The sequence below is a fragment of the Carcharhinus amblyrhynchos genome, chromosome 26 (assembly GCF_965287045.1).
Source record: "Carcharhinus amblyrhynchos chromosome 26, sCarAmb.v2.hapA, whole genome shotgun sequence".
NCBI classification, from domain to species: Eukaryota; Metazoa; Chordata; class Chondrichthyes; order Carcharhiniformes; family Carcharhinidae; genus Carcharhinus; species Carcharhinus amblyrhynchos.
In genome coordinates, this window is record NC_137349.1 from 37577849 (window position 1) to 37592302 (window position 14454).

Here is a 14454-nt window from a genome sequence, read left to right on the forward strand (position 1 = left end):
TCATGGAGCATCCTCCTCCGATTAGTTTATTTCTCCACTACCATTCATCACTGTGGCAATATTGCACAGTTTGATGTGATCCTTTGCTTGGGGATTGCCTAGTTCTACCTAACCCTAACTGCTTCTGTCATTTGCCATAGCCTGATGTCGGAGCTTCATCAGGTTGACATGCCTGATGCTTCTCATGGAATGTACCTCTGATTGAATCAGGGTTGACCCCCTGGATTGATTTTTTTAGTAGAGTGAGAGATGTGCTGGGCCATACGATTATAAATCGTGATTGAAAACAATTCTGCTAAGACCAATAGCCTATAGTACCTCATCGACTTTTGGGTTTGACAAGAGAATTTTACAAAGCTGCATGCACGAACAGAGTAGCTTTAAGAGCTGAAGTGTAGTCTGAAGAAATATACATGCCTGCAGAGAAATCAGAATTTCTCAATTCAGAGGAAATGTTTTAATGACCGCCTGATCAGACTCTGTAGTACTGGATCAGAGAGAGGACATGTCCCCTTTTCTTCGCGCTCTGCCATTTTTCGTTCAGCTCACGTCCAACCCTTGTTGCCCCTTGTGATGCCTTGATTTTCGATTTGATTGATTTGATTTATTTTTGTCACGTGTATTAACATAGAGTGAAAAGTATTGTTTCTTGCACGCTATACAGACAAAACATACCATTCATAGGGAAGGAAAGAAGAGAGTGCAGAACGTATGTTACAGTCATAGATAGGTTGTAGAAAAAGATCAACTTAATGCAAGGCCAGTCCATTCAAAAGTCTGACAGTAGCAGGGAAGAAGCTGTTCTTGAGTCGATTGGTATGTGACCCCAGAGTTTTGTATCTTTTTCCCTGAAGGAAGAAGGTGAAAGAAAGAACGTCTGGGGTTCATGGGGTCCTTAATTATGCTGGCTGCTTTGCCGAGGCAGTGGGGAGTGTAGACAGAGTCAATGGATGGGAAGGTGATTTACGTGATAGATTGGGCTACATTCATGACCTTTTGTAGTTCCTTGCAGTCTTGGGCAGAGCAGGAGCCATACCAAGCTGTGATACAACCAGAAAGAATGCTTTCTACGGCGCATCTGTAAAAGTTGGTGAGTGTCGTAGCTGACATGCCAAATGTTCTTACTCTTCTGAGAAACTAGAGGTGTTGGTGGGCTTTCTTAACTATAGTGTCAGCTTTGGGGGGGATCAGCACAGGTTGTTGGTGATCTGGACGCATAAAAACTTGAAACTCTCGATTCTTTCTACTTCGTCCCCATTGATATAGACAGAGGCATGTTCTCCTTTGTGCTTCCCAAAGTCGATGACAATCTCATTCTGTTGATGTTGAGGGAGAGATTCCCGGCTCAGGTCACTGTCTGTGTGGAGTTTGCACATTCTCCTCGTGTCCGCTGTGTTTCCTCCAGCTGCTCCGGTTTCCTCCCACAATCCAAAGATGTGCAGCTTAGGTGGATTGGCTGTGCTAAGGTGCCCCTTAGTGTCGGAGGACGAGCTGGGGTAAACGCATGGGCTTATAGGGATAGGGCCTGGGTGTGATTGTGGTCAGTGCAGACTAGATGGGCCGAATGGTCTCCTTCTGTGCTGTCGGGGTTCTACGATTTTGTGCATGGTGGACAGGGGGGTGTATTTGTGTGGTGGGGGAAAAGAAAGGAAAAGGGGAGTTCTTTTGTTTGTGGGATACATGGGGGTTTAGGGGAAAACTTGAGGTGGTAAAGAAGGGGCCTGTATATTGCATTGCGTAGAATCCCAAAATATTCTGTAAATGCCTAGAATAGTGGTTAACAAGGGAGGCGTTCAGACCCTTTGGAGACTGGTGTTATCTGTGTGTGACCACGTGCCAGGTATTGAGAAGTTTATGTGTGAGTATTTCTCTTTTGGTTTTCCCTCAGGGATACGATTGAGGTGCATCAGACTGTGGAAAGCTCAGATAAAAGGTGAGTAAGAAGCAGTTGTTTATCTGGAAGGCAATGCTTGGGGAGGTAATTGAGGCCTAAAGTCTTACCACTTTTCAGGTTACATTCGGGTGGTGCTTTGAGATATCTTACTATCCTCTATACTGGATCAGAGTTAAAAAAGACACAAGGCAATACTCCAGTCAAGACAGCCTAAACCATTCACTCTCATGTGTTAATTAAGGGAACAATCACAAGTCCCCAGGATAGGATGGAATACATTTGAATGTAAGGTAGAGAAATGCTTGCTCCAGATCTTAAAACAAGTGTGGGGTGGATGCAAGGTGTAAGATGGAAAAGTCATTCCACTGTCACTTTGAACAAACAGGAAGAGAAATCAGCTTTCAGGCAGGTTACTGGATAAAATAATACTCAAACAGCAAGCTGATAGCTTTGGTCTTATACTCTACTACAGACTCAACAGGATTTCTAATCAAGTCATCAGTGACATGGTACATGGTGACATGGCAAGAGAAATACAAAAAACATGCAGAAAACAGAATGCGGGCTTGACACAACAAAACTGTTAAAAGTGTAATGGAAGAATCTTTGGAAACTGTTTTCTGAATTTGGTTGTCCTGAATAATTCATGAATAAAGAGACAAACGTCTTCAGCCAGAAGTGCCAAATGATTGATCTACTTCTGCTTCTTTCTGAGGTCACCATCATTACAAATGATGGTATAGTAAATGGCACAGATCCAGACTTATTCTAGTGCCAAGTACCTGTACTCTAGAACTAGCTGCACCCTAATTAAGCTGTTCCAACACAGATATAAAACTGGGACGTAAACTAAGTAGAAAATTGCCCCAGTACACTCTGGTCCAAAAACCCAATTGGGCAAATTACAACTCTATCAGCTGAGTGATGGAAGGTCCCAACACACAAGAAACCCACTGACATCTAGGACATCCATTTGACTGATACTCCATCCACTAGCTTAAAGAATCACCCTAGTCACCAATGGCACAGTGGCTGCAGTGCATACTATCTACCAGATGCACTGCAGCAACTCACCAACTCCTTCAACAGCGCCTCTTCCAAACCTCAACCACCTAGGAGATGGACAGCAGGTCCACTGGAATACTTAGTATCCAGCCAAGTCACACATTATTCTGATTTACATTGCTATTCTTTCATTGTTGTCAGGTAAAAATCATGGCATTCCCAACCAAATAGCAACGTGAGCATACCTTCATTGCAAAGATTACACCACCTTCTCAGGGGATATTAGGGATGATTCATAAATACTGGCCTTGCTAGCAATGCCCATTTCCTGTGAATGGCCCAAAGAAACAACATGTTAGGAAAGCTAGGGGAATGGTGACAAGGCCAAGCTCTTCCCTATCTTCACTAATGAAAAGAAAGACTGCATCCTTAGACCCTTCCCTTTTTGGCAGCTTCTTTGTGACTATGCTGATGAAGCAACCAGGCTAGAGGGGAGAGTATCAATTCTGTACTGAAGGAAACCTATTCAACATATGAAGGATGCATGCCAAGACTAAGAATCACAAAAGAAATTCTTTGGAATCTACTCAGTGAATTAAAAAAAAACTTGCATTTCTATAATGCCTCTGGTAACTTCAGGACACTACAAAGCACTGCAAGCAATGAATAACTTTTGAAGCATAGTAACTAACATAACGTAGATAGCACAGCAAGTAATCAGATAATGATCAGATAATTGATTATTGTGATGGGGTTGAAAGATAAACTAGAACACAGGGAGTACTCCCTGGCATTCTCCAAATTGTGGGGTTGATATTGTTCACCCAAGGAGACAGATGGGCACTCAGTTTAATGTTGCATCTGAAAGAGGCATCTTTACCACTGCAGCACTCTCTCAGTACTGCAGTCTGAATTTTAGATGCACGTTTCTGGAGCAAGGTTTAATCCATAATCTTTTGACTCTGGGCAATCAGACTCTTCAGCCCAACAAGTCCAGGTTGGAGTTTATCCTCTTTAGCACTAGTAGTTTTCACCTCAATTGCCCACCCTGCTCCTATATCCCTTTGGTCCTCCAAATTATTGGATTATTCTCTCCCATTCATATAGAATGAAAATAAGGATATTATTTCATCTAAGTTGAAATCCAAATTATTAACATACAATTAAGTGAACAGAAAGCCCTCCCAAATGCCAACACTTGCAACTTTTCCCAATGAAGACCATGTTGGTGCAGGTGAAAAGGAATGGGCTGATTAAAATTTAAAAAACAACAGATTGTCTATTCTGAGCTGATGAAACAAAATGCTCCTCTATGGGTAAGACAAGTCCTTTCAAAAGTATCTCGAGCACTATGAAATACAGGAGAACTTCTGGCGAGTTGCAACCAAGGACAAAATAGAATGGATAGATTGCAATCTAATAAAATTGGAATGTAGTAAAACTAAGGTCCTGTGGGAACTCTAGGAAATGAGGATGGAAACTGCTACTGTACAGTAATGTGTGTGGGACCTGAAGATCCGATCCTTGATTGATTCTTAACAGAGATGCTAAGAGATCAAAATATTAACCAGTCTAGCTACTGTTGTCAGGCTTGATGGGAACGACAACAGTAATACCACAGGTTGGGCTTTTCTCGGGCCAGAAATTTAAAACAAAATATCAAAATTGGCTTTTTGAAATTTAAAACACTTTAAAATTTCCCTTTCTCTAATTTCTACCATTCTACTATCTTGCCTTATCTTCCTATCATCACCACCCTCCTGAACATGCATTGACCAAAGCAAGCACAAATAGGGTTATGTTCAAATGGTTGGAATGAACTCACTCTACAGACCATTTTGCTTCCTTTTCCAGATAACTTGTTCTTGACTGATGGGACCCTCTTTTAAACCTCCTCAACAGCTTACTTACAGCACCTTTAACATATTAAAACATGATAAAAGGTGCTTCACAGGAATATTATACAACAATATTAAACAACAAGCCATGTATGGTGACAGTAGGCAGATGGTGAAAGGCTTGGTCAAAAATGTAGGTTTTAAAGAGCTTTTTAAAGGAGAAAAAGGTAGAGATTATGAGAAGCTAAGAGGGGAATTCCAGAGTTTATGGCCTTAGCAGTTTTGTCAGCAATATTTGAAGGATTAAGATCAGATGCACTAGAGGCCAGACTTAGATGAGCAGAGGATTGTGGGGCTATAGAGATAGGGAGGGGGTGGGCCACAGAGGGATTTTTAAAACAAGGGCTCAATTTTAAAATCAATACATTGCTTGACTGGGAGTCATTGTACATCATAAGCACATAGGGCAATAGGTGAAAGGGACTTAGTGTTTGTAAGCACATGGGCAACAGATAAGCTGAGGCAGGGACGAAGTCGGATAATGTCATGGAAAATAGGTGGACTGAGTGAATGTGCAAAAGCTCAATCATAGTCATATATGGCGTCAAGACTGTGAATAGCCTGGTTCAGACTCAGGTCTGCCAGGAAGATGACAGTTAGTAGCTACAGAATGAAATTTGGAATGGGGACTGAAAATAATGCTTCAGTCTTCCCAATATGGGAGGAAATTTCTCTTCATTCAGTACTGGATATGGAGACAAGTGGCTTAATAATTTAGCAACAGTGGAAGAGGAATACTGGGTGTTGTCAGCATACATATGAAAATGAATGTTGTATTTTTGGACAATATTGTTGAGGGGCACTATGCAGATGAGAAATAGAATCAGAACTTGGAATAAGACTTTAATAAGAACATGTACAATGGCAGAAACTTGATTGCAGAGATTCAAATATGGAAATAATTAGGGGTGACATGTTCAAGGATTTCGGACAGAACAGGTAATAGCTTACAAGGTTGGTGAGTAGTTTGATTAAAAGAGATGATTAATGGCAGATTCAAAAGGAGAGAGGGAAAGTATCCGATGAGAAAGATTTGTTAACCATATCAGTCAACATGGGCACCAGAAGTGGAACTTGGATGATAAATAGTTTAGTGGAAATAGGGTCAAGAGAAAAGGAAGTGGGTCTTATGGACTAGGTGAGTTCAGAGATGGCACATGGAGAGATGGCGAGAAATTAGAAAAATGAGTGTTTCAGGCTAGGGCAGTGGAACCTTTGTAGGCTAGTGGAAGGGAAAAAAGCAGCAGAGTCAGCTGATCCAATAGTCTCGATCTTGTGTTACAAAGTGATCCATGAACTCTTTGCACTTACTGATGGAGGGGAGGTGGAGGAGACAGGAGAAGGATTTGTAAGTGACTCCAAGACTCAGATTGGAAATAGGTCATTTTTATTGAAATTCAATTTTCTCTTATCTCAGAGTTGTTGATTCACCCTAAATCTGTACCTGGAGGAAATTACAATATTGAGAGTGTGGAGGGTTTTCTAAAATGGGCAAAATTATGATTGGCCAAATCACCTTCCTCATCCTTATTTTTCTGGTCTAGTGATATAGAAGTAGCTGGAGATCAAAATAATGTAACAAGGAGAGCAGACAATAGGTGATAATTCTCTTGGATCTTTTTCTTTCCTGCCTGCTTCCCTAGTGCTCGTGACGATTTGGTATTGCTCTCTCCCCCCTCAGGTACCATGACCTGCCAACCATGGATCAATCTTGCTCTGAATTCATGGATCATCTTCATTATGGTACATTCATCCAGTTTGTGAGAATCTTAGATCATTCTTTGTCTACTTTGAACTCTTTTACCATCTATCTTTCCAATCAGCACCAGATGACTTAATTCATTATTTCTTATTCCATGCCCAAGAAATTCCAACAGTCTCTTCTTGATCTTGATTAGCAGATTTATTTTGGTCTAAGATTTTACCAGCATTTCTTCATTTGGCAAAATTTCTTCATTCTTTACCTCAGTAACCACAACTCAAGTCATTAAGTTGTGGTTACTGAGGTAAATAATGCATTGTTAGGATATCAGCTTAGAAACTCCAAGGTATATGATGAAGTTAACTTATCCCCACATTAATGCCAAAATAGCAAATTGTTGGGGTCTATGAAGTTTAACTCCAGGCGCATTCTATTCACAAACTAGGGAGCTTTTATCAGAACAAAATTTAATTAATACAGTTTAACTATAACAAATGAGTTAGCTTAATATTCAACAATTCAATAATACTTAAACATGACAAGATACAATGTCTATCCCGGGGTTCCAATTCAAGAGTTATTCCTCCTATAGACTTAACCCCCTCTTTAAAATTGGTCAGCAAAACACAGGCCCACAGGTGCCAGGTTTGGAGCTTTCAGACAACCTTTAGCGAGCGAGACTTGCTTCTTTCAGAACCAGGCACTAACTGCTTGTTTTAAAAACAAAAGGGGAAAACTCTGTTTTCTCCTGCAAGCTAAGCTCCTTCTATTAAGCACATGACTTTCCACTTCAAGCAATATTCCTCTTACAGATTTAAATCCCCTCTTTAAAATTAATCAGCAAAACAGTTAACATCAAATGTTAATCAATCAAAACTCTACTCTGAAACCCTCAGGGGAAACCTAAGTAAACACAGAGGCATTAGCCATGCTTAAACTTCACGTACCTATCCTGTCCTCCCAGCTACTAGTTTTAAAAGATTTCTTAGACAAATCAGCAACCTGCAAAACAGATCTACATTCTAAGCATATCCCTTACAAGAAATATGGTTTTTGTATATTTCTTAAGGACATAGTATCATCACAGTATTTGCTTCACTGCTCCATCTAGAGTGATTCAAATACTATAGGGAGCAATCAGGGCGTGATTTAAAAACAATTAAAGGAATAAGACATTAATAAAATCTTTTCCGTGATTAATGCTACTCAATGTCCTCTTGAAAATGGTTCTTAGATTGTCCTCTCTTGAAATAGTTAAGCTGTAAACATTACCACAGAGAGAAAAAAAGGGAATATTGTGCAATATTTCAATAGTTTGATCTTACAATTCACACACTTGAATACCAATTAACTGAAAATGTTCTGTCCTACTCTGTGATATCAGTAGAAAAACCAACTGGACCTGTTTATATTAAACCAGCTGTTGTAAAATCCAGTGTACAAGTTGTTCCTTAATGCAACTGATAAACCTTCAGGGATTGCATGTGCACCAGAGCAAGTTATTGTTCCACATACTGGTCTCAAGTGTGACGTACACACTATTTTTAAGGTGCATCAAAAAACACAAAAACACAACAATCACCCATACAGGCCTACTGTGAATACCTACTTCAACAATGCAGCCAAGCATTGCTTCCAAAGAAGGCATGATAAACCTTTTAAGACACTCATGTGGCATCAACTGGAGTATTATATCCACTTCTGGGCACCACAATTAAGGAAGGATGTGAAGGCATTAAAGAGGACACAAAAGGTTACAGGGAAGAGGAACTTCATTGATGTAGAAAGATCAGAAAAGTGGGGACTGTTCTCTTTGACCAGAATGTCAATGGAAGATTTAATGGGCATATTCAAAATCATAACAGGATCTAGACAGAATAAATAGAGTGACACTGTTCCCATTTGTGGAAAGATTAACAAACAGCACAGATTTAAGGTAGCTGGCAAAAGTAGCAGAGGTTACATAAGGAAAACCTTTTTTATGCAGCGTGTGATTATAATCAGGAATTTACTGCCACAGTGTGTAGTGCAGGCAGATTCAACTGAGGCTTTCAACAAGAGAACTGGATCATTATCTGAAAAGAAAAAATTCCTTGTGTGGCCAAATTCCCCTCCAATTCAATTTTCAAGTTCGCTGACAACACCACCATAGTGGGTCAGATCTCAAAAATGAGAGTGTACAGGAATGAGATAGAGAATCTGGTGAACTGGTGCAGCAACAATAATCTCTCCTTCAATGTCAACAAAACGAAGGAGATTGTCATTGACTTCAGGAAGTGTAAAAGAGAACATGCCTCTGTCTACATCAATGGGGACGAAGTGGAAAAGGGTCAAGAGCTTCAAGTTTTTTGGTGTCCACATCACCAACAACCTGGCCTGGTCCTCCCATACTGACACTATAAATAAGAAAGCCCACCAAAGCCTCTACTTTCTCAGAAGATTAAGGAAACTTGGCGTGTCAGCTACAACGCTCACCAACTTTTACAGATGCACCATAGAAAGCATTCTGTTTGGTTGAATCACAGCTTGGTATGGCTCTTGCTGTGTCCAAGAAACTACAAAAGGTCGTGAATGTAGCCCAATCCATCATGCAAATCAGTCTCCCTTCCATTGACTGTCTACACTTAGAATCATAGAACCCTACAGTGCAAAAAGAGGCCCTTTGGCCCATCGAGTCTGCACCGAACACAATCTCACCCAGGCCCTACCCCCATATCCCTACAAGTTATATCCACTAATCCCTCAAACCTACGCATCCCTGGACACTAAGGGGCAATTTCTTTGCATGGCCAATCAACCTAACCCTCACATCTTTGGACTGTGGGAGGAAACCGGAGTACCCGGAAGAAACCCACACAGACATGAGGAGAACGTGCAAACTCCACACAGACAGTGACCTGAGCCGGGAATTGAACCCAGGTCCCTGGAGCTGTGAAGCAGCAGTGCTGTGCGACCATGCCGCCCTCTTCTTGCCACTGCCTCGCCAAAGCAGCCAGCATAATTAAGGATTCCATGCACACTGGACATTTTCTCTTCCACCTTCTTCCTTCGGGAAAAAGATACAAAAGTCTGAGGTCACGTACCAGTTGCTTCAAGATCAGCTTCTTTCCTGCTGCTGTCAGACTTTTGACTGGACTTACCTTGCATTAAGTTGATCTTTCTCTACACCCTAGCTATGACTACATTTTACACTCTCTTGTTTCCTTCTCTACAAAAAGGTATGTTTCGTCTGTATAGCACGCAAGAAACAATACTTTTCACTGTATGTTAATACATGTGACAATAATAAATCAAATCAAAATTTGCAGGGTTATGAGGAAGAATCAGGGGAATAACAGACATCTCGGAATGAATGGCCTCCATCTTTGCTATAAGCATTCTATGATTCCTCCAGTCAAAGTAGATTTATTCAAATCTGTGCCCTAAACTTTGTCAGTGTTATTGTGGAATTCTGTTAGCGGACACAATAGATTTTTGTAACAAATCTAACAAGTTTTCATCTGGTAATCAGTGAATAGCTATAATAACACTTTCCTCTTGTTGTGCTTTGTACATTTCCATATTACTTTCTTTTTATTTGTCCTTGGAATGTTTGTGTCACTGACAAGGTAGAATTTCTTGACCATCTCAAATTTCCTCGAGAAGCTGGTAGTGAATATATTTTGACTTATCTGTAGTGGTTCAGTTGCTGGACCATTTCAAAGGGCAACTGCAGAGCAGCAAAGACAGCAGATCAGCTTTCCCGAAGGACATTCATGAACAAGATGGGTTTTTAATGACAATTTGGTAATTTCATGATTATTGGCAAGAGCAACATTTTATTCCAGATTTATTGGTCGAACAAGTTTAAAATGTGATGAGAATTGAACCCATTTCTCCACAGCATTAGGATTGCTAGTTTGCTAATGTCTGACTAAATATAGTAAGTCGTCTTATAACACCACGGAAGTCACCTGATGAAGGAGCAGCGCTCCAAAAGCTCATACTACCAAATAAACCTGTTGGACTTTTAACCTAGTGTTGAGAGACTTCTTATTGTGCCCTCCCCAGTCCAAAGCCGGCATCTTCAAATCATGGCTAAATATGGTATATTTATTAATGTAAGTTGGCTTACATTAACACTGCAATCTTAGGTTGTTAATGCAATTAACACTGGAGGCCTGGTCATTGAGTTTAAGATAGAGATCGATAGGTTCTTGATTAATAAGAGGATCAGGGTTCATGGGGAAAAGGCAGGAGAATGGGGATGAGAAAAATATCAGCCATGATTGAATGGAGGAGCGTACTGTTGGGCCTAATTCTGCTCCTATGTCTTATGGTCTAATGGCAATGAAGTTACTGTGAAGGTGCTTGACTACTCTACTGCCTTAGCGATTGTTTCTACTATTTGTGAGATGCATTCTGCCTGAATTCATACCAAAGCTATTGCGATTGGGACAGGCAATGGAAACTTAAAATATTAATTTTGGTTGCACTGGTGAATCCAGTGATGGTATTTAAATTGATGGTCACAATGTGTTATGCAAACTACTAATGCAGCTCCGGCAATAGATACTGTGGGCCATTTCAGATTGTATCTTGTGTGTTAACTGGTGGCAGCCAGTTGTAATAAATTGTAATAAAATAAATCCATATTTCTGGATCCAAATCTTTCAATACTCCCAGGTCCTGAGCCAGTGTCAGAGCCTTGGCCTCTTGCCTGACAGCAAGTCGATCCAGTGAGTAGCTGAGTCACATTGTCCAGATTTGGTCTCCACTCTGTGCTGAGACATATTAGCTTAGCCAACTGAAGTTCCACAATTGATAATTAGAGAGAAAGAAAATCTGAAAAGTTGCTGCTGTAAGTTATCATAGGCCACAAGATAGAAAAAGGCAAATGGAAAAAAAGAGACAACACTCAAGGTAATAAACAACATTTAAAATTATATTCATCTACCTTGTGAAGCGGACATTGCAGATGTTACACTCGTATGGTTTTTCTCCTGTGTGAGTCCTGATGTGACGTGGCAGTTTTCCTGCTCCCTGAATCACCTTCTCACAAATTGGACATTTCTGGAATGCCTTTGCTCTCACTTTTTTCTCGCTCTTTTTGGACCAGGAAGAGTAGCCTTCACCCTCGAAGGAAGGGTTGAAAAAATTCAAGTATGAATCAAAGTCATTCTCTTCTTTCACTAAATTCTTGTCATATGACTCATCGACTGAGTTTATAATCTGCTCGAGGAAGGCTCTTGATGAAATGGACTCCTCATCTTCCTTGTTTAATTCCTGTTTTATCTCTTCAGTTGGGGTATAATTTGGATGTATAGCCAGCTCTTGCTGTTCTAGAAGCCCTTCTTCCTCATGGAGATGGAAGTCAGGATAATCTCCATTCTGTGAGGGGGAAAATGAAGGGCCAGTGACATCCTCCCTCTTGAGCCACAGCATGGATTTGTCCATGGTTTGAGTTGGCTGGTCATTTGGTGCCATTTCTGGATAGACCCCTTGCACTTTTTGTGCCAGCTCTTCATTAACTCCATTTTTAAAGTGCACTCTTGGAGGGTCTTTCAGTTCAAGACCTGGCCATTGGCTGTCGACATGGCCATTGGCCGGACTGCTTTGGAAGTACTCTAGATATTCTTTTGCTTTAAGGAGGTTTCTCTGATCAATTTGATCTACATAATCTGCTATCTCCTTGCTGGCCAGGGCATTTGATACAAGGAGATCATGGCAAACATTGCTCACACACTGGATCTCCAACAGCCTTGCCGCATTTAAAATTTCATTTACATTTGAAGTGCTTATAGTCAGGGTTGCTGTGTATGCAAATTCCAACAGTGCCGAGAGAGCTTCCGCTGTGACAAAGTCTATTTCGTAAACATTCTGTTGGTCCACAATGGCCCCCAATGTGAAGAGCTTCTTGAAATATTGACTGCAGGCTGCAAGGACAGATCGATGGGTCCGAAATTCCTGACCGTCTACTATGATGATAACATCACAGAGATAACCATAGTTCCTCTGCTCATTAAGACTACTGAGGATTTCACTGCTGTGATCTGGGAATGGGATACCTATAGGGCCATCTACTCCATTGGCCATTTTCATGGACAAAAGTCTGGAAGAGAAACAAAATAAAAAAAGATTTAGCAGCGTAATTGTGGTCACAATTCAATGGTAAAAACGGCTGATAAAAAAAACACTTGTATATTAACTTTCACAATTTCAGGAAGTCGTAAGTGCTTAACAGTCAATGAAATATGTTGAAGTGTAATCTCCCTGCTCTTCTTCGAGTAGTGGTGTGGGACTTGTACATCCACCAGAAAAGGCAGGCTTTGATTTAACCAGCCATCAAAAAAAGACAGCACCCCTCAGAACTGTACTGGTGCACCAGCCTAGATTACAAACTCTCAACCTTTAGAACCAGAAGCTGGATCCCTACCATCTGAGTCACAGCTGAACCTGTTAATGTTCTAATAGGTTGCAGTATGGCACACTAAGAGAGACCCAATTTTGCTGAAATTATAGAAGTTAGAATAGGTGATTATTGCAATTACAGAATATGGGAGTTCCTGGACACAGATATGATTGAAGCTTGAGAAGCGTTGGCTCAAGAGTCATTGAGCTGGATGCTGAGTTGCAGACGCTGAGATATCACGAGAGGGGAAAGTTACCTGGACAATTTTTACCAGGAGGGAGTCACAGCCCTTAAGATCAGGTCTTCTGATTTTGTTAGTGATCAGGGACAACAGGTTTTGACCATGAGTGAGACAGGTACAGTGACCCAGAAAATAGAAGTGGAGGAGCCTCAGCTTTTCTAGTTGTCTGACTGGTTAGAGGTGCTTGCAACCTGTATGGAAGGAAGTGGGTGTTACAGAGTGGATGAGTGAACTGACCATGGTACCATGATACAGGAAGCCATTCATAATGTGGAAGGAATAAATAAGACTGTTGAGGTAGTAGGGGAATAGATACCATTCTCTGCAGCTTTGAGCGAGAGTCCAGGTGACTCTGCTGCCCGAAAGCTGCTTCAGACATCTACTCTGGGCTGAGATAAACTTGTAGTGGGAGGGGGAGGATCCAGTGGTCATGTCCACATAAGTAATAATGACATAGGTAGAATTAGGTAAGAGGCTCTGCTGAGAGAGTATGAGCTGCTTGGGTTTAAATTAAAAAGCAGAGCCTCGAAAAGGTAATCATCTCAGGAGTATTACCTGAGCCACAAGCACATTGGTGTGGGGTAAATAAGATTAGGAAGTTGAAAGCATGGCTCAAAAGGTTGGAGGAGGAGAAATTGGCTTCAATTCATGGGGAACTGGAACCACTGCTTGGGTAAGTGGGAGTTGCACAATTGGGCTGGTCTTCATTTGAATCGTGCTGGGACCAGTGTTTTGGCAAGTCATACAACTAGAGTTGTAGAGAGGACTTTTAAACTAAATAGCGGGGCAGGGAACAAACACGGGAAGATGTAATCAATTAAAGAGAAAAGAGAAAAGACAAAGCAAGGGAGCAAGATAGCAATAGGAGAAGTGATAAGTCAGAGTGTCGCAGGAAGGGTCAGAGAATATAAACTTAAAAATGCGTCAACAGATAAGGCTAGAGATTGCAACAATGGTAAAAATTCGAAATTAAAACCTTTGTATATAAAATTCATCAAAAAATAGATGAATCTGACACTCAAATAAAACTAAATCATATGAACCAAATAAGATTTCAGAAACATGGATGACAAAGGCTTGGAGCTGAATCAACAAGCTGTATGACATTTTGGAAGGACAGGAAGGGAGGAAAAGGTGTAGCTGTGTTCATTAAGGGTGACATTATTACAGGAGAGAGGTTACCTTGGATCTAAAGATTTGTGTAGAGACGTGAAATAATAAAGGTATGAAGTCACTTGTGGGGACTAGTTTATAGGCCTCCTAATAGTAACCACATTGTAGGACAGAGTGTACAGGAAGAAATGATGGGAGCTTTCGAGAAAT

The 14454-nt window shown here is 40.8% G+C and overlaps 1 protein-coding gene across 3 annotated transcripts in view; it reads right to left on the reverse strand.

Moving 5' to 3' along the window:
• LOC145358875 (zinc finger and BTB domain-containing protein 7A-like) overlaps positions 1 to 14454 on the reverse strand; it is a 190958-nt gene that overhangs the window by 17939 nt on the left and 158565 nt on the right. For all 3 annotated transcript variants that reach the window (XM_080213235.1, XM_080213233.1, XM_080213232.1), the window contains one exon: positions 11436 to 12590. In XM_080213235.1, coding sequence (XP_080069361.1) covers positions 11436 to 12580 — 1145 coding nt within the window. In that variant the 5' untranslated portion in view covers positions 12581 to 12590. The remainder of the gene's footprint in view (positions 1 to 11435; positions 12591 to 14454) is intronic.